The sequence below is a fragment of the Erinaceus europaeus genome, chromosome 15, assembly GCF_950295315.1.
Source record: "Erinaceus europaeus chromosome 15, mEriEur2.1, whole genome shotgun sequence".
In the NCBI taxonomy this organism is placed as follows: Eukaryota; Metazoa; Chordata; class Mammalia; order Eulipotyphla; family Erinaceidae; genus Erinaceus; species Erinaceus europaeus.
Window position 1 is genome coordinate 72,895,520 of NC_080176.1, and position 23,609 is coordinate 72,919,128.

The 23,609-nt window shown below is 43.7% G+C and overlaps 1 protein-coding gene across 1 annotated transcript in view; it reads right to left on the reverse strand.

The window, feature by feature from the left end:
- ATP8B1 (ATPase phospholipid transporting 8B1) overlaps positions 1 to 23,609 on the reverse strand; it is a 155,005-nt gene that overhangs the window by 71,480 nt on the left and 59,916 nt on the right. The window contains exon 2 of the mRNA XM_007532238.3: positions 10,637 to 10,839. Within this exon, the coding sequence (XP_007532300.1) occupies positions 10,637 to 10,817 (181 nt within the window). The 5' untranslated portion in view covers positions 10,818 to 10,839. The remainder of the gene's footprint in view (positions 1 to 10,636; positions 10,840 to 23,609) is intronic.

The following is a 23,609-nucleotide window of genomic DNA, read 5'->3' on the forward strand; positions in this document are numbered from 1 at the left end:
ACCATCACTGAGAAGGAAGCAGATCTGGAAAATTGGAAAACACCAGAGGAATCCAAAGTTCTGCTTATCTGAGAGAGAAAAGGAAAAAAGTAAGACACTTGGGGGGGGGGGTGTCGGGCGGTAGCGCAGCGGGTTAAGCGCAGGTGACGCAAAGTGCAAGGACTAGCTTAAGGATCCCGGTTCAAGGCCCCGGCTCCCCACCTGCAGGGGAGTCGCTTCACAGTCGGTGAAGCAGGTCTGCAGGTGTCTGTCTTTCTCTCCCCATCTCTGTCTTCCCCTCCTCTCTCGATTTCTCACTGTCCTATCCAACAACAAAACGACATCAACAACAACAATAATAACCACAACAAGGCTACAACAAGGGCAACAACAACAACAAAAAGGGTGTGTGGGGGAAAATGGCCTCCAGGAGCAGTGGATTCATGGTGCAGGCACTGAGCCGCAACAATAACCCTGGAGGCAACAAAAAAAAACAGTAAGACACTTGGAAGTAGTAAGAGGTGTAGGGGTGAACTAGAAAGAAAGTGAAGGTGGGACTGTTGAAAAAAATGGGGGGAAATATATACAAATTGACACAGATAACTAGTTAGAGTCAACCCATACTGGTGACCTTGGGAGAACTACTGCAGTTTCCAATGGAGGCGATGAGGTCAAGGCACTCTGGTGGTGGGACTGTAAGGAATTATGCTCTTAGTATTTTGCAGTTTTGTAAATAAATATTAAATCACTAATAATAATAGCTACAACAATAATAATGGCATGTGTATAAAGTAAAAATGACTTCAACAGGAAAGCCGCTAAGGACCAGCAAGCAAGAGGCTGAAGTCAAGGCTCCATGGTGCTGAGCTTCCTGAAGTGTGGTGTTTGCTGTGGAGAAAGTAAGTCCAGCTTGGGAGCTGTTTGAAACACAAGCCAAAGGCAAACAGTGCAGTTTGCAGTGAAAAACAAATAACCCACAGCCTCACTCCATGTCTGAGGTCCTTGCTACACAGAATGGGGTCAGACGGCACTGCCTGAGTCTTGGGGAGAAAACGCAAAACCTCCAGTTCACTCCAGACCCTTGGCTCCAAAATAGGTATTTCTGCAAGACCCCAGGTGGACCCCCTGCCATCCTGGCCCAGGTGGGGGTGGGCTGCTCTCAACCCTACTAGAGTCTCTGAGGTTGGGGGTTGATTATCACTGTCTAGTGCCCGGCGCTCCACCCCAGGGGTTTCTGCTTTAATCACTTTGGATCCTCCAAAGTGGATCATGTGAGGTTAGGATCTGTGGCTCTGGCCATTCTCCTGCCTGGGTCACCCCTGAGGGTGACGGGCCCTCCCACTGACACAGCATGCTGCAGGCCTGAACAAGGCAGGACTTTGGGTGTTCGAGCACCTTTTCAGGTCAATGCGCCTTTTCACACAGAGAACTCTGAATCTCATGAGGAATTTCCTGTGGAGGGTTAAATGACTCACACAAGGGACAAGATGTAGTGACAGACATTAGAAAGAGGGGTGATTCTGGGCCCCTAAAACACACAGTCTTGTAAACCAATGTTACAGCAACAAATTAACAATACCAATAATAATAATTAAAGCTCACTTATGAGAGAAGACTCTTCTTGTCAAGCCATTACCGGAATTCATCATCTTCTCTCTCAGAATATGCCACTTATGAGGGTGTAGCAAAACCCCAAGCCACTTAGCTACTCTGACTAAGCATTGCAATCTGGGAACACAAGCCTGGTGATGTCTGTTCATGGTCAAGGATATCAAACTCGCATGGATGGGGAGGTGGCACAATGGATAACACATTGGCCTCTCAAGCAGGAGGTCCTAAACTCAATCCCTGAAGTATTGCATGTGCCAGGGTGAAATTCTGGTGTGTTCCCTCTCTCTCTCTCTCTCTCTCTCTCTCTCTCTCGTGTACTAAATGCTTTTTGTTCATGGCACTATTCAAATCTTTATTTCTTTTCTTTTTTGCCACCAGGGTTATTGTTGGGGCTTAGTGTCAGCTCTATGAATCCACCACTCACGGTGGCCATTTTTTCTGTTTTATTTTTCTTTCTTTTTAATTTTTATTAGATAGGACAGAGAGAAATGGAGAGAGAAGGGGAAGACTGAGAAAGATAGACACCTGTAGACCTGCTTCATTGCCTGTGAAGCGACTCCCCTGCAGGTGGAGAGCCGGGAGCTTGAACCGAGATCCTTAAGCAGGTCGTTGCGCTTTGTGTCACCTGCGCTTAACCTGCTGAGCTACCGCCCGACTCCCTACTGAATTCTTTATTCTTCTCTCCTTCTTTTCCTTTTAAAAAAGTATTTGTATTTATTTATTTTGGATATGGACAGAGAGAAATTGAGAGGGAAAGGGGAGAGGGAGAGAGAGAGAGAGAGAGAGAGAGAGAGAGACCTGTAGCACTGCTTCACAGATCATGAAGCTTCCCCCATACAAGTAGGGACTGGGGGTTTAAACCTGGGTCCTTGTGTTTTGTAACATGTATACTCAACCAGGCGTGTCACTTCCCTGACCCCTTTCCTCCCTCCCCCCAAAAAAGGAGAGACACAGAGAAGGGGGGAGGCATCAGAGCACTGCTCCATCACCCATGGAATTCCCCAGTGCAGTCCATGGTGTTCCTATGGTAGTGGTGCCTGGGCTTGAACCCAGGGCTTCATGCAAAGCAAGGCATGAGTTCTAAGGGGTGAGCAGCCTCTGACCCCATCCTGCATTTCTAACTTCCAGAGTCTCAACAACATGAGAGGATGTCCTACACACCTATCCCACACTGGTCAGCCTCAAAGCACTAATTGTCTCCATGAATGAACAGGAGATCCCTCATGAATGGCTCCATTACTTATGAGGACTGGCAGAAAGCAGTTTCCAAAGGTGGCCACTACTTATCTCCCACGCTGCAATGTGACCATGTTACTCCTGCCTCAAGAAGTGGCATCTGATATCACTTCCCTTGAATCAGGGCTGACCTCAGCAAGAGAGCACAGCAAAAGCGAGCCTGTGTGAATTCCATGACAGGCTTCCTCTTTTCCCTTCTGTTTTGATCTCTCAGAATACCAATTCTCCAGAAGGTCCCTCTTAGGACACTTCCACTGCTGCCCACACTGAAAGGAGCCAGGTCACACAGAGGTGCTCTCACCAGAGTTCTAGCCAAGCAGCTGGGAAGGTAGTTCAGCGGTAGAGCACAGGATTTGCACGCATGAGGGCCTGAGTTCAAGCCCCAGCATATCAAATGCTGGAGTAGTGCTCTGGTTTCCCTCTCACATAAAATAAGTTTAAAAAATAAATAAATAAACCCAAGAAAATGAATTCTGGGTGGGCCTCTGAGGCACTCACATTAGAGCATTACATTAGAGGCCAGGTAAAGGAGTGTATTCTAAGGCCCATGAATTCATGTCATCTCAGTCACCTCATTTATGCTTTGTAGACATTCTAGAGCAAAAAACAGCCCTGCTCGCCATGTCTGTTTTGAATTCTTTACTCACAGAATCTGTGTACATTATGAAAAGCCAACTTACACTAATAAGTTTGGAGTGGTTTTTTTTTTTTTTTTTTTAATGCAATAATAGCTACCTAAAACAAAGACAGGCCTCACATTTAATGGACTCCTGCCTGTCAAAATCCATCCCATAGATCATGACTGTCCCCTTTTTCCTACCTGTCATCTTGGTTTTGGTCCTGCTCACCTTATACTTAAGTTCTTGTCTGCTATCTTCTCCCCACTGCTGCCAACACAAGATTTTTAAAAAGAAATTCATGGACCCGCTGAATACTTCTTGAGTGTCCATTGTGTGTCCTGCAGGGATGACACACCCCCAGTTTTGCTGATGCCAAGTCTAGAGAAGAACTTCACTAGATCACCCAAGGGCATAATCACTGCCCTTGGGGATAAGAGGGGAAGTTTAAGGACCCCTGAGCTCAGTGTGGGAAGGGGCCTGCTCCAAGCTGGGGGTGGAGGATTATAGAAGGCTTCTCTAAAGAGGTAGCACAGGCATTGAGACCCGAAGATAAAAAGGAACAAAGCAGGGGCTGGGTGGTGGTGTACCTGGCTGACTGCACATGTGATAATGCATATGGACCTAGGTTCAGGACCCCCAGGCCCCATCCTAAGGGAGAAGCTTCACATGTGGCAAAACAGGGCTGCAGGTATCTCTCTTTCTCTCTATCTTGCCCTTCCCTCTCAGCTTTTCTATTCCTATAAAAAAACTGAAATAAAATAAATTAAAAAACAAAGAAAGAAACAAAGCACAGAGAAGGGGCTGCTCCAGACATTCGTTAAGAACAAATAATAGTTACAGTGGGAGGAAAAGCCTTTTGGAAACCAGGAGTCAAAGGCAGGAAGAGGGGAGTGCATGAGGTCCGGTGAATAATGCTGCAAGTCACAGGCAGCCAGTCCGGGAAGGAGGGCTGGGCCAAACCACACAGGTCTAAGCAGCCAAGAGAAGGCTTTGGAGTTGGATCCAGGTACAATGGAGTCTTGAGGACTGGATTGAGAGCAGCAAACTCAGCCACAGGCAGGCCACAGTGGGAGGAGGCTCTGCATTCCCAGCCATGTTCTTTTTCAGCTTAGCATGATTTTATTTTATCCCCATGGAGCCAGGCTTCACCACTCCCAGAATCAGTTTTCCCCACATCCAGAGATAGAGACAGAGACAGAGACAGAGAGAGAGAGATGACTGCACTGGAATATTCCCACAGTGCCACCATGGTACTTCCATGGATATGCATGGCAAGGCATGCACCCTACCCAGTGAGCTATCTCTCAAGTCTATTTAATGACAACACCCCAACCTCATCACTTCCAAGAATGACCTGCAGTTCCTTGAATGCTCAGCTCTCCAGGGCCTTCCTCCCTCGGTATTCTCACCACTGAAAGGCCACTGAAAAGTTCACCTGCAGCACCATGACAAAGTCAATCTCAGTACCCAGCAAGTCTATACAAGATGCCAGGCAGAGCCCCAACACCAGCCTGAAAGACACAGACAGATGCCTCCCTGGGTCCGGCACCCACAAGTTAGCTGGAAGATGGAGAATGTATGGCCAGTCACAATATACACCCAGTCCCTGTCCACTGTGGGAGGTGCTGAAGGAAGGTGAGCCATGCCAGGGATCAAGTTCAGGGCATCAGGCTTGGTAAAGCACAATCCCTACTGGATGAGCTAGTGCCTTGTCTCAAAATTAATTTCTTTAAATCCAAAATCTTCTCATAACCTTTCTTTTTAACTTAATTTTATTTTATTGCCACCAGGGTTATCTGTGGGGCTCAGTGCCTACATGATGAATCCACTGCTCCTGGTGGCCATTTTTTCTTTTCTTTTTCCTTTTTTCTTTTTTTTTCCCCCTTCTTTCTTCTATTTTACTAGATAGAACAGAGATAAATTGAAGAGGAAGGGAGAAAAGGAAACAGACACTTGCAAATCTGCTTGTAAAGGTTCCCCCATGCATGTGGAGAGTGGAGGCATAAACCTGGGTCCTTGTGCATGGTAAGATGTACACTTAACCAGGTGCACCACGACCCAGCCCCTCCCATAGTCTTTCATGCCAATGGACAGCCTTCAATTTCAGGAGGGGCAGAAGGCTAGAAGTGGACCTACTCTATGATCCTGCAATTCGTCTCCTGGGGATATAGCCTAAGGAATCATAGCAGCACAATTTGTAATAGCCAAAACCTGGAAGCAATCCAGGTGTCCAACAACAGATGAGTGACTGAATAAGTTGTGGTCTATATACACAATGGAATACTCCTCAGCTACTAAAAACTGGTGAATTTACCTTCTTCACCCCATCTTGTTTGGAGTTTGAAGAAATCATGTTATGTGAGATAAGTTAGAAACAAAAGGATGCATAGGGGATGATCTCACTCATAGACAGAAATTGAAAAACAAGTTCAGAAGGGAAAACAATAAGCATAACTTGGACTGGAGCTGGTGTATTGCACCAAAGTAAAAGACTCTGGGGTGGGGGTGGGGGTGTTTAGGACCTGGAACATGATGGCATAGGAGGACCTAGTGGGGGTTGAATTGTTTCTGTGTAAAACTGAGAAAATATTATGCATGTACAAACTATTGTATTTTGCTGTCAACTGTAAACCATTAATCCCCCAATAAAGAAACATTTAAAAAATTCAGGAGGGGAATAAGAAATTCTGAGTTTCCTGTCTTAGGGGTCACAGAGTCCCAGGCTGCCTAGCTAGGCACTGCAGGGCTTTCAAGCCTACACATATCAGAACTACTGTTCTCGAGTGTGGAGTGTGAACAAAAAGTGTTCATTCCATGGCATGGGAAGTATTTCCACTCACTTGTGAGGTCTGGATTAAAGTCAACTACGGGTAAAGTGACTATGCTCGAACCTGTGAGCTTATCTTTTCCTCCTTGTCACATTCTAACAACATGTTGATACTCGTTCTTGGTTCTCACAGCACACAATAAAGGCCCTCCAACTGAAAAGCACTTGCAATGAGTCTCTCAAAACACTCACTGAGTGCTAGAAGTCAGCTGGGCAGGCTCCTGGCAGCTGTGAAGAGAGAGATGGAGCTTTCTGAGCTGAGGTGACATTGCTCATGAAAGGGACATGGCTCACACACTTATGGGTGCTGAGCTGCTGTGAATGGACATGTGTAACTCAGTCCAACAGGACTGGAGGGGATGCCCCATGCTCTGGTGCTCCAAAAGACCGGACTCAGCAGGGTTAAAGTTTCCTTGATGCAAGATGGCAGCGAGATGATAGTCAAGTTGAAAAGGTAGAACTAGCAGAGGGTTTCACTCATATGTGTGGGCTCTAGAGAAATGAAACACATGAACTGGTAAAACAAAACAAAAAGAAAGAATAAACGAACTATCTTTAAGAATTTGTGAGAACTGTGGTGGTTGTTGCTGGGAACGTGGGAACGCAGAACTTTGATGGTGGGTGTGGTGAACTATACCGCACGCTGTAATCTGAAGTCTTGTAAACCACTAATTCATTCACTAATGATTTTTTTTTAAGGGTGACGCTGATCTTAACTGAGAAAATGCCCAAGTTAGATTAGAAGAAGAAAAATAACTTTGAGAGAGAACAGAGGGATGAAGAGAGAGAAGAGAGGAAGCAGAGGGCTTGTGAGGGAGGTAGGGCAGAAGCAGGCCTGGGAGGAGAGATCTAGCACTTTAAGGACGTCCATTGTGAGCTTGGAAAGGGCAAAGAGGTTAGAATAATTCTCTCTCTGCAAGGTCACAGGTGAGTTTATCTGACAGATTTTTTGAAAACTGAGAGCCACTCAAATTCCTTAGGACAGAATGTCTCCATTGGAACAAACAATTAAGGACTATGTTCAAGCCTGAGCTCCCTCAGATACTTTTGATCTAAGGGTAGAAGCTAACACAACAATTGACCTACAAAGTGACCAACCAAGAAAGGCCCCCAAGCACCACAATGTGAAGGCAGTGGAGGAAAAAACCCCAGGCTGAGAGCTGCCATCTGCAACGTGCCTCTCCGGCATTTCTGTGGGCAGCCAACCCCAGCCCCTTCTTCACATCCCTACCACTCAGGTGACAGTGTGGTACCCAAAACCAATAGCAAAGTTCACCCTGAACCCCAGTGGGCCAACTCTCGGATAACTCCTCAGAATGTACACACACGGTAGCAATCCCAAGGTCTCTGAGACCTGAAACCTAGAAGTGCAACTGGGAGGAAGGAATGCGGAAGAAACGCATAGTCACCATTTGGGCAATCAACTAGAACTCCCTAGCTAACTGGCCAGTCTACTTCAACTTTCTCTCCACTCCAACAAGATTCAGTCAGGGCCTGTCGTGACAAGCTCACCTTCCTGTTCAGATTGGCAGGGAGTCCACGTCTATTCAGCTTAATTATCACGATTCCCCAACTGTTCTGAGGCAGAACTCACTTCTACCTCAGATTCAATGACTTCAGAGTTACGGGTAGAACCTCACGGCACAGATAGATTATTTTCAAATGTTAAAAATATATATTTTATGTATTTATTGGATAGAAACAGACAGAAATCAGGAGCTGGATGGTGGGGCACTTGGTTGAGCACACGTTACAATGCATAAGGACCTTGGTTCAAGCACCAGTTCCCCACCTGCAGGGGGAAAGCTCTTTGAGTGGTGAAGCAGTTCTGCAGGTATCTCTCTGTCTCTCTCCCTCTCTATTTCCCCCTACCCTCTCAATTTCTGGCGGTCTCTATCAAATAAATAAATTAAATTAAAAAAAAAGAAACAGAGAAATCTAGAGGAAGATGGAGATGGAGAGAAAAAGAGATAATTGCAGCCCTGCCTCACCGTTTGTGGAGTTTCTCTCCTGCAGGTGGGGCCCAGGGGTTTGAACCTGGGTCCTTGCGCATGGCAATGTGTGTGCTCCAGCCGGGTGCACCACCACCTGGCCCCAGACAGATTATACTAAATGTTAGAAATAGAAAGCTGGAGGCCAAGAAATGTACAGGAACAGATGGTCTCTCCAAGTCTGGGTGGTAGATGGGGAGGGGATGGAAGCAGAAAAGTGGCTCCCCGACAATGAGAAGATAGACCTCACATGCTCAGAGTCAGAGAAACCACTCTATCAGTGGGCTCTCAACCTGTGTCCCCTTTCTGCAGGAGAAGGTTATACGGCTTAGCTGGACAGCACAGTCCCAGACACAGACTGGGACAGGGAGTGACAGGACTGAAGGGGACTTCTAGAATCCCTGGAAGAGCAGAATGGCCATGATGGAGACCTTGGAGAAAGCAGATAAAAACCAGAGGTGACTCTGATGGAGGTGGGTTGAAATCAGAATGATTCCATAGGTCTTTCTGTGTTTGACTCAATGCTCAATGAGAATTTACAGGAGAAACTATAGCTGTATTTTTTTTCCCCTAAAGGACATACAAACAGTAACTAAACTTATTTGGCTGGAATTATAGGAACCACAGAGGAAACATTCTCAATCTCAAATCTGGAGTGAGTCTGGGGTCCAAACAGACCCCAGATGTCTTCTTCTTGGAGCGGAGAAGAGACCACTTGTTTGCCAGGGTGGGAAAACTAGTGACCAGAGTGAGAAGAGACCAGAGACATAGTTCAGCACTAGAGGATAGGACTTAAATGCACAAAGCCCCAGAGGTCCCAGGTTCTATCCCTGGCACTGCCATGTGGCAGAACTGAACAGTGCTTTGACTTCCCTTTCTCTATTTGATATAATACATCTTGAGGAATAAAAAAGAAAGAAACAATATGGAAAAGACACAGAAGAAAAGCAGTTTTCAGTGTGAGCTGGGCTCTGTTACCCTCAATGTGGGCAGTCAATGGCTATTCTCAGAAAATGTAAGTAGAGTTCAGTCATTTCTTCTTCTTTTTTATATTTATTTATTTTCCCTTTTTGTTGCCCTTGTTGTTTTTTCATTGTTGTTGTAGTTATTCTTGTTATTGATGTCGTCATTGCTAAATAGGACAGAGAGAAATGGAGAGAGGAGGGGAAGGCAGAGAGAGGGAGAGAAAGAGAGATACCTGCAGACCTGCTTCACCACTTGTGAAGTGACTCTCCTGTAGGTGGGGAGCTGGGGGCTCGAACCGGGATCTTTACAGTGGTCCTTGTGTTTTGCACCACGTGGGCTTAACCCGTTGCGCTACCATCCGACTCCCGAGTTTAGTCGTTTTGACAAGGCCCACAGAAGGTAAACTATTTACTCTTTAACCCTTCACAGACAAAGCCTGCCCCTGTCTAGACTCAGCCTTGAGGAGTCCCTGACTCTAGCCCAGAGCACTTCTTGCTGTGCAACCAAGCCCTCATGGCAAGCAGAGAACCATAACGAAACCTCTACAAGACAGCCAGGGCTGTTTTGTATTCACAAACTACTGAACAAAAGGTATGGTCACTCCAAGGTGCCTCTGAAGTGGTTGAAAACACTAGAAGGACAAAGTGAAAAAGCCTCAGTGGCTTATTGTTGACTCCTGATCATAGAAGAAGGCCAGTTCTTAGAGGGACTGAGTCAATGTCATTCCCCCCAAAGGACTCCCCTGCCCAAGTTTCTGGGGGTCGAAGTGAGAAGAATCCAAGAAACCTGGCATCACTTATGACTGATGCAATGTATTATAAAATCCATTTTTTTAATTTTGTCCATGACTTAGGAAGTATCTTAATATGTAACTCATTAAACCATTCATGGGTATGTACGTACACACACACACACATACACACACACATACACACACACACACACACACACACACACACACACACACACACACACACACACACCTAACTTCTTTGTAACATCTCCAAAGTATTCTTCCCGTGCAGGTGATAACTGCTATAACTCACACAGACAAATGAACAACACAAATATCACATCCAAAGACTGGCTGATGTGTATACTCTTATTCCTGGGCTCAGTAACAAATCCTTCTGTTTACCACTCCACCTTCAAAATGTGGACATGAACCACAGACATTTTACTTCCTTGGCAGAACTTGTTAGATATGGTCAGACCAGTTCTACACACTGAAGACAGGTGTATTTGTCTAAGACCATCAGCGTTTTTTGTTTGTTTGTTTTTTTCCCCTGGCCACATCCTAAGAGAAGAGAAAGAAGATGCACTCTAGACTTTCTAGAACAGGTCAACACAGCTATTGCCACCTGTCCTGTGATGATCTCTAAGGGCAAGATCGAGTCTCCAGCTACCTTTCTTGAATGTCTCCCGCTTTTCCTCTGTTTCTCTGTTCACTCTGTTCTGTTCTGGTTCAACAGCAGGTCCCTGGTCTTCCAGTTCATCTTCCGTCTCATCATCACTGTAGGGTACCACTTCATCATTGGGCTGAGAGTCTTCCTCAAATGTTGTTTCTGAGTCTCTTCCTGTACTCATTCTGCTGGCAAATTGGAACTACCTGGTTTAAAAAGAAACGGAAACCCAGAATTAATTATGATCTTCTGGTGGGGATGAATTCCACATGTTTCTAATTATAATTATGAGCCCCTATGAACACTATCTTACCTACATGTGAGTATGTCTGAATAATAACCTCCGATGTCCATATTATCGTGCAACGAAGAATCAAAACATTCATTACTGAGTAAAGCTTGGGTGAGAATTTACAATAAAAAAACTGTTAAGTGCAAGCACTCTGGCTTTCAAAAGAAGGGTATACAGGCTTTGAGGGGGTTTAAAATCATAGGTGGTCTCTACCAATCAAAAAAAATTAATATAGTAGGTTATACTTTCTATTAAAATAAAACAAAACAACTATGTGATGGGATGGGGCTGAGGAGATAAACTGTATGCATAAGTGTGCTAGGGTCAGCCAGAACTGAGAGGTGCTCTGGTAAAAATAAAATAAAATAAAATAAAAATGGTGATGATTGGACAATCGTGAATGTATTTTTATCGAACTTGTTATTTGTGATTAGAGTTGGTCAAACACTAAAGGTCACAGTGTATAGTTTGCTCCACACCACACACCCACCACCAAGTTCTGGGTCCCCATCCTCCCACCTGCCAGAGATAAACACCATAGTTCTCAAAAATCTTAGAAACAGTTTGCTTGTTTCTGGGTTTTTATTTTTATTTTTTTGCAAGTTCATGTGTATCAATTCTCTAAATCCTCATGTGAATGTGTGAAAAGCCACCGAATGGTGTACCTTAAAAGGGGAGTTATATAGTATGAGGATTATTTCTGAATTAAAGAAAACAGCAACAAAAACAAAGGAAATGAAACAAAACATAATGCCCTAACAGTATAGCTCCCATTAGGAATATTTAGCACTAATTTGATGAAACAGCTTCACAAACTGAAACATACCCACATTTATTTGCGCGGCAGTGTTAATAGGATTGAATTTCTTACCACGGATTGCTGGCAGAGTTTGAAAGCTAGTACCCTAAGATATCTGGTTTCTGCTAATGCTAATGTCCTGAGTTTTATTCTTTGATACAGTTGAAATACAAGCTTTGGTCATCAGATTATACAAATGACTTCTTGGGAGAACTCCCAAGATTCTATTTTCCTAACTGCCACCACCCCACTCTCTCTCTCCCTCCTGTGTGTGTGTCTGTATCCTACTATATACAAGTGATGCCACACAGATGACTAGTACAACCTGAGTTATATTTATACTAGGACAATATTTACACAAATACCTGAGGCTGTGTGAGGACAGACATACAGCCTAGCATTATTACAGCAGCACCACACTGCCAGTGGACTCAATACTATTAATAACAACCACTCACTTTTATTTCATGGTAACCACATGCCAGCTTGTGTATGAAATGCTTTATAGACACAGACCCTTTGAAACTCAGCCACAGAGAAGGTGCTGCAGCTATTCCAGGAGAGAGAGGGAGAGAGAGAGAGAGAACCACACCTCTGGGTTGCTGATCATTTGCACAGGAATTACTATAGTGTCCCAGCAAGGAGTGAGCTTCTGTAGAAGACCTGTTCCTCTGTTCCAGCTTGCAACATCTTAGCATTGAGTGTAAGTGGCAGCGAGTGAGCCGTGAGCCGTCTGACTGATTGCATGTGCTGTGTGCCAGAAAACAATCTAGCAAGTGGGCATCTACATTTTTATCAGCACCAGTGTACAACTACAGCACGGGCAACTATTTCTATGAGGATTTAGCTCAGTGTTACTTAAGCAATAAAACCCAGGAGCAACTTGGATATCTGGCCAAGGATTGGTGACAATCTCAACCAGAAGTGCACCCTCAAATCCTGAGATACTGGAGGGAATGTGCTCATGGGTCCGTGATATTATTTGTTCCGGCTCTGCAAAGACAGCTGCAGATTGGACTCGAAAGTCAATAAATCTAGGAGCAGTTTTTTTTTTTTTTTTTGGTAACATTTAGTGCTATTATTATTATTTTTTGCTTTTTTGTTTTGTTTTTGTAAACAGAGGTAGAGAGGCAGGAGAGAGAGAGGGAGGGAGGGGTGGAGAGAAAGAGAGAAAGACTATAGCACTGAAGCTACCATCAATGTGATGGTGGCTGAGCTCAAACCTGGGAGACAGACAGACAGACAGACAGACAGACACACACACACACACACACACACACACACACACACACACACCAATCCACTCCGACTTTTCTAGCTCCTCGGTCACCACCCTAACTCGGGTCACTATCAGCTCTCTCCCCAAATGCCAACTAGACTTCTCAATCAACCTTCATGTGGCCACACTTTCCTCCTGCTTAGACCCTCCCGATGTTCATGGGTTCAGTATTCACAGGTTGAATCCAAGTCCCCACTACCCCCAGTATGACTTTGTTTGGACACAGGGCTTTCAAGGAGCTTACTGTGTGTAAGCTAAATTAAAAAGATGGACTTCTGACCCAATATGTCTTTTTTTTTTTTTTTGAGATTTATTTATTTATGAAAGTGAGGAAGGGGGAGGGAGGGTGGAGGGGAGAGAGGGAAGAGAGTGAGTGAGAGAGAAATAGAGAGAATGATAACCAGAGCGTCACTCTGGCAGGTGCAGTGCTGGGGATAGAACTCAGGACCTCATGCTGGGGAGCCCAGAGCTTTGCTCACTGAACCACCTGCTAGTCTGCAGATCTGCCATTCTTCTTCTTTTTAAAAAATATCTTATTTATTATTATTTATATTTATATTATTTATTTATTATTTATATTTATATATTATTTATATTTATATTATTTATTATTTATTGGACAAAGACAGAGAGAAACTGAGAGGGGCGAGGGAGATAGAGCAGGAGAGACACAGAGACACCTACAGCCCTGTTCCACCACTCATGAAGCTTCCCCCCTGCAGGTGGGGAGCAAGGGCTTGAACCCAAGTCCTTGTGCATGATAATGTGTATGCTCAACCAGGTGTGCTACTGCCCGGCCCCAGATCTGTCATTCTTATAGAAGAAAAGGATACATCAGGAGTGATCTCTCTCTCCCCCTCCCCCTCTGTTTGTACATGGACTGTGATTTGTTACCATATATTTGTTTTTACTTCTGAATCACCTGCCTCTCCTACTAGGTCACCGCTCTGAGGGAATAGAGCCCCATGTGTGAATACACAGAGCACACCTTATAGTTGACATTCCACAGTCAGTGAAGACGGGCAGGTGTAGGAGCTCACCTGGAAGGGCACCTGCTTTGCCGTGTGTGGGTTCCAGGTCTGTGCTACCTCCCAGTACACGGCATGGGAAATACTAAGGCACTGAGGGAAGGTGTCTCTCCCTCTCTCTCTCAATCTGAAATAGTTGGCCTGGAGAGTTGAAGCTCTCAACTGGCAAAGAAAGCAACGAGCTTTCAGCCAAGTCCCAGGGGCTTAGAGAAGTGTCTCCCACTAGAGGTATCCATTATTGCACCATAGTTCATACCTACAGTATGGTAAAGACTCTGAGAAGGGTAAAGCCTTGATAGCAATGAGGGGGGGGGGGTTGAAGGGACAGTTAAGTCCAGAAGTTACACATGATAGAGGTTTTAGAGTCCACTTCATTCCTAAGCTATTGCAAATCTACTGCCTAAGACTTAACCAAGCATAGAAAGTGAACTCAGCCTCTGGTGTTAAAGGCATTAAAGGCAGCGAACTCAGTCATCTTTTCAAGCCCTACCACCCAGTACCTGGTACCATGTCCCACACCACAAAAGTCACTTGGCCTTTCTTTGTCCTCAAAAGTCTTACAATCTAGACAAGAGCAACTTACAACTTGTGGCCTGGTTCGACTGGTCACCTGCTTTTGTAAATGAAGTGTTACAGGAAGCCACCTTTGTTTGTTCCTTTATGCCTATTTTTGCTTCACAACAGCAGAGCTAAAAAGTTGCAAAGAAATACCATATGGCTTTAGAGTCTAAAATAAATATTTGCTATCTGGCCCTTAAAAAATATCTGTTGACACTTGAATTAAAACGAACAATGAAGCAGCAACAAAAGAAATGCTCCCCACCAACTAAAATCATGAAAAGCAATCAGGCGTGCTTTGGGGAAACAGGAGTCAGTGGCCAGCTGGGAGTGTGGTAGAATGTCCCTAGAAAACACAGTTGTCCTGCGTATTGCACCAAAGTAAAAGGCTCTGGAGTGGGTGGGAGGGAGAATACAGGTCCAAGAAGGATGACAGAGGACCTAGTGGGGGTTGTATTGTTATATGGGAAACTGGAAATGTTATGCATGCACAAACTATCTTTCTTTCCCCCTCTCTGTCTTCCCCTCCTGTCTTCCATTTTTCTCTGTCCTATTCAACAACAATGACATCAATAACAACAAAGGCAACAAAAATGGGGGGGAAATGGACTCCAGAAGCAGTGGATTGCAGTGCAGACACTGAGCCCCAGCAATAACCCTGAAGGCAAAAAAAAAAAAAAAATCCAACATCCCTTTATGATCAAAACGTTACAAAAAATGGGAATAGATGGAAAATTTCTCAAGATAGTGGAGTCTCTATATATTAAACCTATAGCCAACATCATACTCACTGGTGAAAACCTGGAAGCATTTCCCCTCAGTTCAGGTACTAGATAGGGATGCCACCATTACTATTCAACATAGTGTTGGAAGTTCTTGCCATAGCAATCAGGTAGGAGCAAGGAATTAAAGGGATACAGATTGGAAGAGAAGAAGTCAAATTCTCCCTATTTGCAGATGACATGATAGTATACATAGAAAAACCTTAAGAATCCAGCAAGAAGCTTTTGGCAATCATCAGGCAATACAGTAAGGTGTCAGGCTACAAAATTAACATTCAAAAGTCAGTGGCATTCCTCTATGCAAACACTGAGTTAGAAGAAGACGAAATCCAGAATTCAATTCCTTTTACTATAGCAACAAAAACAATAAAATATCTAGGAGTAAACCTAACCAAAGAAGTGAAAGACTTGTATACTGAAAATTATGAGTCACTACTCAAGGAAATAGAAAAAGACACAAAGAAGTGGAAAGATATTCCATGTTCATGGGTTGGAAGAATTAACATAATTAAAATGAATATACTACCCAGAGCCATCTACAAATTTAATGCTATGCCCATCAAGATCCCAAACACATTTTTTAGGAGAGTAGAACAAATGCTACAGATATTTATCTGGAACCAGAAAAGACCTAGAATTGCCAAAACAATCTTGAGAAGAAAGAACAGAACCGAAGGCATCACACTCCCAGATCTCAAACTGTATTATAGAGCTGTTGTCATCTAAACTGCTTGGTACTGGAACATGAATAGACACAGTGACCAGTGGAATAGAATTGAGAGCCCAGAAGTAAGCCCCCACACCTATGGACATCTAATCTTTGACAAAGGTGCCCAAACTATTAAATGGGGGGAAAACAGAGTCTCTTCAACAAATGGTGTTAGAAAAAATGGGTTGAAACATGCAGAAGAATGAAGCTGAACCACTATATTTCACCAAATACAAAAGTAAATTTCAAGTGGATCAAGGACTTGGATGTTGGATCAGAAACTATCAGATACATAGAGTAAGATATTGGCAGAACTCTTTTCCGCATAAATTTTAAAGACATATTTAATGAAATGAATCCAATTACAAAGAAGACTAAGGCAAGTATAAACCTATGGGACTATATTAAATTAAAAAGCTTCTGCACAGCAAAAGAAACCAGTACCCAAACAAAGAGACCTCTCACAAAAATGGGAGATCTTTTCATGCCATACATAAAACAAGAATTTATTTTTATTTTTTTTATAAATATTTATTAAATCCCTTTTGTTGACCTTGTTTTGTTTTATTGTTGTAGTTATTTGTTGTTGTTATTGATGTCATTGTTGGATAGGACAGAGAGAAATGGAGAGAGGAGGGGAAGACAGAGAGGGGGAGAGAAAGACAGACACCTGCAGACCTGCTTCACCGCTTTTGAAGCGACTCCCCTGAAGGTGGGGAGCCAGGGGCTTGAACTGGGATCCTTATGCTGGTCCTTGTGCTTCATGCTTGTGCAGTTAACTCACTGTGCTACTGCCCGACTCCCTAGACAAGAGTTTAATAACTAAAAATATATAAAGGGCTTGCCAAACTTAACAAAAAATGGGGAGAGGACATGGACACAATATTCACCACAGAAAAAATCCAAAAGGCTGAGAAACACAAGAGAAAATGCCCCAAGTCTTTGATTGTCAGAGAAATGCAAATAAGGACAACAATGAGATACCACTTCACTCCTGTGAGAATGTCATACACCAGAAAAGGTAGCAGCAACAAATGCTGGAGAGGTTGTGGGGACAAAAGAACCCTCCTACACTGCTGGTGGGAATGTAAATTGGTCCATCCTCTGTGGAGAACGGTCTGGAGAACTCTCCGAAGGCTAGAAATGGACCTACCCTATGATCCTGCAATTCCCCTCCTGGGGTTATATACTAAGGAACCCAACATACCTATCCAAAAAGATTTGTGTACACATATGTTCTTAGCAGCACAATTTGTAATAGCCAAAAAACCTGGAAGCAACCCACGTGTCCAACAACAGATGAGGAGCTGAGCAAGTTGTGGTATATATATACAATGGAATACTACTCAGTTATTAAAAATGGTGACTTCACGTTTTCAGCCGATCTTGGATGGAGCTGAAGAAATCATGTTATGTGAAACCAGTCAGAAACAGAAAGGTGAGTATGGGATGATCTCACTCTCAGGCTGAAGTTGAAAAGCAAGATCCAAAGAGAAAACACAAGTAGAACCTGAACTGGAGTTGTCGTATTGCACCAAAGTAAAAGACTCTGGGGTGGGTGGGTGTGTGGGTGGGTGGGGAATACAGGTCCAAAAAGGATGACAGAGGACCTAGTGGGGATTGTATTGCTATGTGGAAAGCTGAGAAATGTTATGCATGTACAATCTACTGTATTTACTGTCAAATGTAAAACATTAATCCCCCAATAAAGAAATTTAAAAAAAAAGATTTATAAAGTTGAGTGGGTTATTTTTAACATTTTGGAGGCCTATTTCCCTGCATATTTTAAGAAAGAAGATGAGGTATTTACTGTTTAATATTGTAAGGGTTTTGTTAACTAGTCAATGTGAAAACCCCTAATAGAAGGAATATTTATCTTAATATCAATTTCCTTGTCAGTGTCTCTGGAAAACAAGGATTTTCAAAACAAAGACTGAAAGAGGATATCATCATAGAGGAGGGGACTCAGCCCCACCCCAGCCACCTCTTTGCTCTGCTCTAAGAAAAGGGGCCATACCTTCCACCCTCTGCACCCCATAATGATCCTGGGTCCATACTTCCAGAGGGATAAAGAGTAGGAAAGTTTCCAATGGAGGGGGTGGGATGCAGAACTCTGGAGGTGGAAATTGTGTAGACTTGTACCCCTTATCCAACAGATTTGTTGGTCATAATTAAATCAGAAAGATAAAATAAAAGGGGACTCAATAAATGTATTAATGAGAGCCTGTCGCACTAAGGGAGTCACATTATTTAATGGCAGGGCATGGAGGGGTACTTCCTGGCGGGCCCACTATCCTCCTCAACCTCTGTTCTGTGCCTACAGGCAGCTATCTGCTTAGCAGACTCGAAATCCTTCTACAGGCTTGCTAGGAGTGCACAAGGATAACATCATTTATACCAGAGCATATTATGGGACTTATCCAGCTTTTAATAAACCGCTGCCTTGCTTCCTATCCCCTTTGTGTAGTGCTCAGTCCTCTCCATCAGAGGAGCAGGAGAGGACTGAGCAACATGGGAGGGTTTCCAAAATTTTAGGGAGGGACTCCCTAAAATATACCTGTCCTCTTTGAATACTTGCCTACGCACTTCCTGTAGCATATAAGATCCCTTTTGTTGGGGAGGACATGTGGAAGGAGAGAGTAAAAAGGAACCTGGAGCGGGGGGAGGGTAGCAAAATAAGCAATAACATTTCAAAAGAAAGCACTGGGACAACAGGATTTTGCCGCTATCACAGGTTTCTACATTTCTAGTAGGAACAGAGTGTAATTTGTACATACACAGCGCAATGAGAAACCTGAGGTGGGGAAGGTCCCTAAACAATTATTTCTTTGTTGTATGATTTGATGTATGTCTAAGCTGAGCCAAGAGTAGACAGGAAGTAAGGTTCATAGTGTGACTGTTCTTTTTTTTTTTGCTCAGTCTTTGGCATCTATTTTTTAATGACTTGTACTCAACAAGAAAGGGTATTTCTGAAGTGTTTTCCCCCCTTTCATTTGCCTTCTTATTATTATCAAATACAATGTAAGACATTAAACACGTAAGTCAGGAGATAATTCATCTCTGGATTATATTTCTGTTTGTCCTATATGCTATGTTTTCATTATTTCCTATACTACATACATAAATTACAACTCTGACAGGCAGACAGGTGCCTTCAGTGATTCCCATCACATGGATTTCATGCCCTCATCAGACAGGACCTCATAGGGTACCTTAAATCCAACCAACAGAATACAGCCCAGGTAATGGGATGCTCCTTCCACAGTTACATTACAGGAGATTGTCTTTCTTCTTGTTGATTAGCTCTCTCTCCTTCCTTGTTCAGATAAAGCAGTTACTCTCACATGGCAAGGAATTATGAGGGTGTCAATTAATAACTAGTGAGGAAATGGGGTTCTAAGTCAAACAGACTTCAAAAAATGACTTATTATTATGTTGCTGTTATTATTATTACCAGCGCATACTTAGTTTTGGCTTCTGGTGGTCCTGGGGAGTGAACGTGCAACTTCCAGGTCTCAGGCACAAAATCCTTTTTGCATAACCATTATACTATCTCCCCAGCCCAAGAAAAATGACTTTTTAAAATAATCCACGAGCTTGGAAGTTAACCTGTCTTCAGCCCAGCCTTCAGACAAGACCCCTTAATACCTTAAATACCTCTTAATACCTTAAATGAAGCCCTGTCAGAAGACCTACATATATACTTAGTTTCCTTACCCACCCTACATATTGTTCTGGGACTTAAGAATTTTAAACTCCTAACAATGTGTTAAATGGTTTCACACATACATGTTCTCTTTCTAGTCTTTACCCTTTGAAAGCTCCATGACATTTTTTTGGTCATACCAACTCTTAAAATTATTTCTGAAGATACCTGGTAATTAAGACTGTGGTCTTGTTACTTCTTAAAGATTTTCCAGTTAGAATTTCCCAACATAAAGCCTGGGAGACAACAAATATATCTATCTGGAGTTGTTTGTTATGTAGCAACAGAAGACTACTCCACATCCATTAATCACACATACCAGTAATTCTGTGCTCGAGTATCTAATATGGCTACTACTCTTTCCAGATTTTCTGAGAAGAGCCCCATCTAAGAGGCAACAGAGACACCATTATCCTTGTTTCCAGAGAGATGCCACACCTTATTTGGAATCTGCCCAATGCTCTGGAGGCTAAAATCTGACAAGCTTGATGACAGTTGTAATTATAGGTGAATCTTAGGCAGCAATAGCCACAAAACATATCTAAGATCTAGATTAAATTTAAACTTGACACTGTTACAGCAACAACATGATAGCTGTGCCAAGGACAAGCAGGGTTCCTTTCTTTTCTTTTTTAAAAAATTTTATCACAAACCGAAACCTAGAAAATTGGATGGGTTGGTTAAAGTAAAACTACAGAATCATTAGCATTATCATCATGGGGGTGACTTAGCCAGGATCTTTTGGTCAGGATAGAAAAGGCATTTCTGGTTGAACTCCATGCCCCGTTTCCCAGAAGGTTTACCTCTCAGCTCTTTGCCACAAAGACTAACTCCCACTCTGTCAAATTCGACCTCAGTGATCACTAGTGAAAAAAAATGCTGGGAAATGTCTAAACTTTGATCTTACAAAGAAGGCAGATTTATTTTTCATGATCCTGGACCAGAGGATTTCTGGGGATATTATCCACTATGCCATGGCCTCCTCCCTCCCTCCCTCCCTCCCATATATTCTAGAAATGATTACTTCCTTTTAACTTCAGGAAGTTAGCTCACCAAGTATTTTACACACACACAGTTTCATCCAATTGTCATGGAATTCTAAGGGATGTTACGAAGCACTATCACTGCCATCTTTCCAGCGAGAAACTCCAGGGGGCTAAGAGACTTGCCTGTATTATATACCACAACTTTCTTGGTCACTCATCTGTTGTAGTATATATACGAAATAGACTACTCCTCAGCTATTAAAAATCTTGGATGGAGTGTAAACGAATCATGGTAAGTGAGATAAGCCAAAAAGAGAAAGATGAATATGGTCAGCACTTATGAAACAAATGCAGAAAGGAGAAACACAAAGTAAAGCTTGGACTGGATTTGGAGGACTGCACCAAAGCAAAAGACACTGTGGGTGGAGGGGTTGAGATGGGGGAGGGCTTTGGGTTCCGGGTGCATGATGGTGGAAAAGGACCCAAGGTGGGGGGTGTGTTTCACAGACACCTATCAGGGTGAGATGCGAAATTTTACCCATGTGCCAACAACTGTACTGTAAACCGTTAACCCATCAAGAAACAAACAAACAGCAACAACCAAAAAAAAGAGAGAGCAATAACTAACTAAATAAATAAATGAAAAAGAAACTTGCCTGAGCTTACCCAGCTCCAGAATCCCAAGAGATAAGTTAGATTGGGTTCCTGCCCTGGAGCTAGGGCTGGATCTGTATGGGCAAGGGCCCGGTGAGTATGTGTGGGTTCAACTGGGTTGCAAACTCTGTCCAGGAAGCAGCAGCACCTGCCCTACCACAAGCATCAAGCACTTTCCCCCTGCTCCACACCACCACAAAGCCTCAAGGGGCACACGGAAAAGAGAGGAGAAAGGGCCAGAGAGACTGGCAAGAAAAAAAGAATGCAAACTTGGCTATCAGCAGCCGGATCTGCTTCCTGGCTTTTATGCCATTCAAGTGTACTTAAATCAGTAATTATTCCCTAGGAGTTCTGAGCTGGACATTCTGGGAATCACAGAAGTGACCAAGAACTTGGGTTGATGGTCCTGGTGGTGGTACAACCAGTAGAGAATGCATGTTATCCTGCACAAGGAACTGGGTTCAAGTCCCCACCTGTAGAGGGAAACTTTCATGATCCATGAAGCAGTGCTGCAGGTGTTTCTTGCTCCCTCCATCTAAATAATTTATTCAAGAAAAAGATAGGAGAGAGAGAAAGAACCAGACATCACACTGGTACATGGTAACCTGCGGGTTGAACTCGGGACCTCATAGTTGAGAATCCAGTGTTTTATCCACTGTGCCACCTCCTGGACCACTTTATTTTTTAATTTTTTTTATTATTTATTTTCCCTTTTGTTGCCCTTGTTGTTTTATTGCTGTAGTTATTGTTGTTGCTGTTGATGTCATTGTTGGATAGGACAGAGAGAAATGGAGAGAGGAGGGGAAGACAGAGAGGGGGAGAGAAAGACAGACACCTGCAGACCTGCTTCACTGCTTTTGAAGCGACTCCCCTGCAGGTGGGGAGCCAAGGGCTCCAACCGGGATCCTTATGATGGTCCTTGCACCTCATGCCCCGTGTGCTTAACTCGCTGCACTACCACCCGACCCCCGCTCTACTTCTTTTTTCCCCTCTCAATTTCTCTCTATCTCTGTCTGAATAAAATGAAATATTAAAAAAAAGTTGGGGTGGGTTGGAGATTTTTGGGGGGATGACTTTATAATATTCATTTATTTTAATTGATTTTCTTTTAAAAAATATTGTATTTATTTATTAACAAAAAAGGTAAGAGGAGAGAGAGAAAGAACCTGACATCACTCTGGTACATATGCTGCTGGGGATTGAACTCAGGACCTCCTGCTTGAGAGTCCAACACTTTATCCACTGTGCCACCTCCCAGACCACTTTAATTGATTTTCATTAAGGAAATCTTTTACAAGGCTGCTGCTGTCTCTGGGGTATAATTTCACATCTCCCCAAAAGAAGCGCTGGTCTATTTCACCCTCCACGAGCATGCCCTTTCCTTGTCCTCTACTACCCCCTCGGTCTACTTAGTGATCCTCGATCCATCTGTAGATTGAAGCCAATGGTTGATACATATCACAGCCTGTCTATGATGGGAGAGTTCATTTATTTATTTTTGCCTCCAAGGTTATGGCTGGGGCTTGGTGATTGCACTACAAATTCACTGCTCCTGGAGGCCAGTTTTTTTTCCATTATTGTTGTTGCTGTTATTGATGTTGTTGGATAGGACAGAGAGAAATTGAAAGAGGAGGTGAATAAAGAGAGGGGGAGCAAAAAATAGACACTTCTAGACCTGCTTCACCACTTGTGATGCCATCCCCTGCAGGTGGGGAGCAGGGAAAGAGGGGCTCAAACCTGGGATCCTTGAGCCAGTCCCTGCACCTCCCACTATGTGCGTTTAACCCAGTGCACTATCACCCAGCCCCAAATGGGAGGGATACAGAGGATGACTGAGCAAGCAGGAAAGGCAGGTACCAGGGAGCTGAAAGATTGAGGGGTGCCATTGAAGGGGTCGGAAAAGTCTGGTCGGAGTCATTCCCCCCACCCCCACCCCCACCCCCTCAACTCCAGTCATGAGTTATTGATAAAGGCTTCATCCAGCAGGCAGGAGGAACCCCTGAAGGTGTCTGCAAGGAATGAATATGATCTGCCGAGCACTTCAAGAAGGTTCATCTGACAGAGGAGAGAGTGTGGGCGGCCAGGAAGGTGAGAGCCGGGCAGAAGACCAGCCAAGGGTCACAGTGGGCACCGAGCAGCTGCTTGTTATTGGTTTGGTCATGTTATCCCTCCAGCAGCACCGC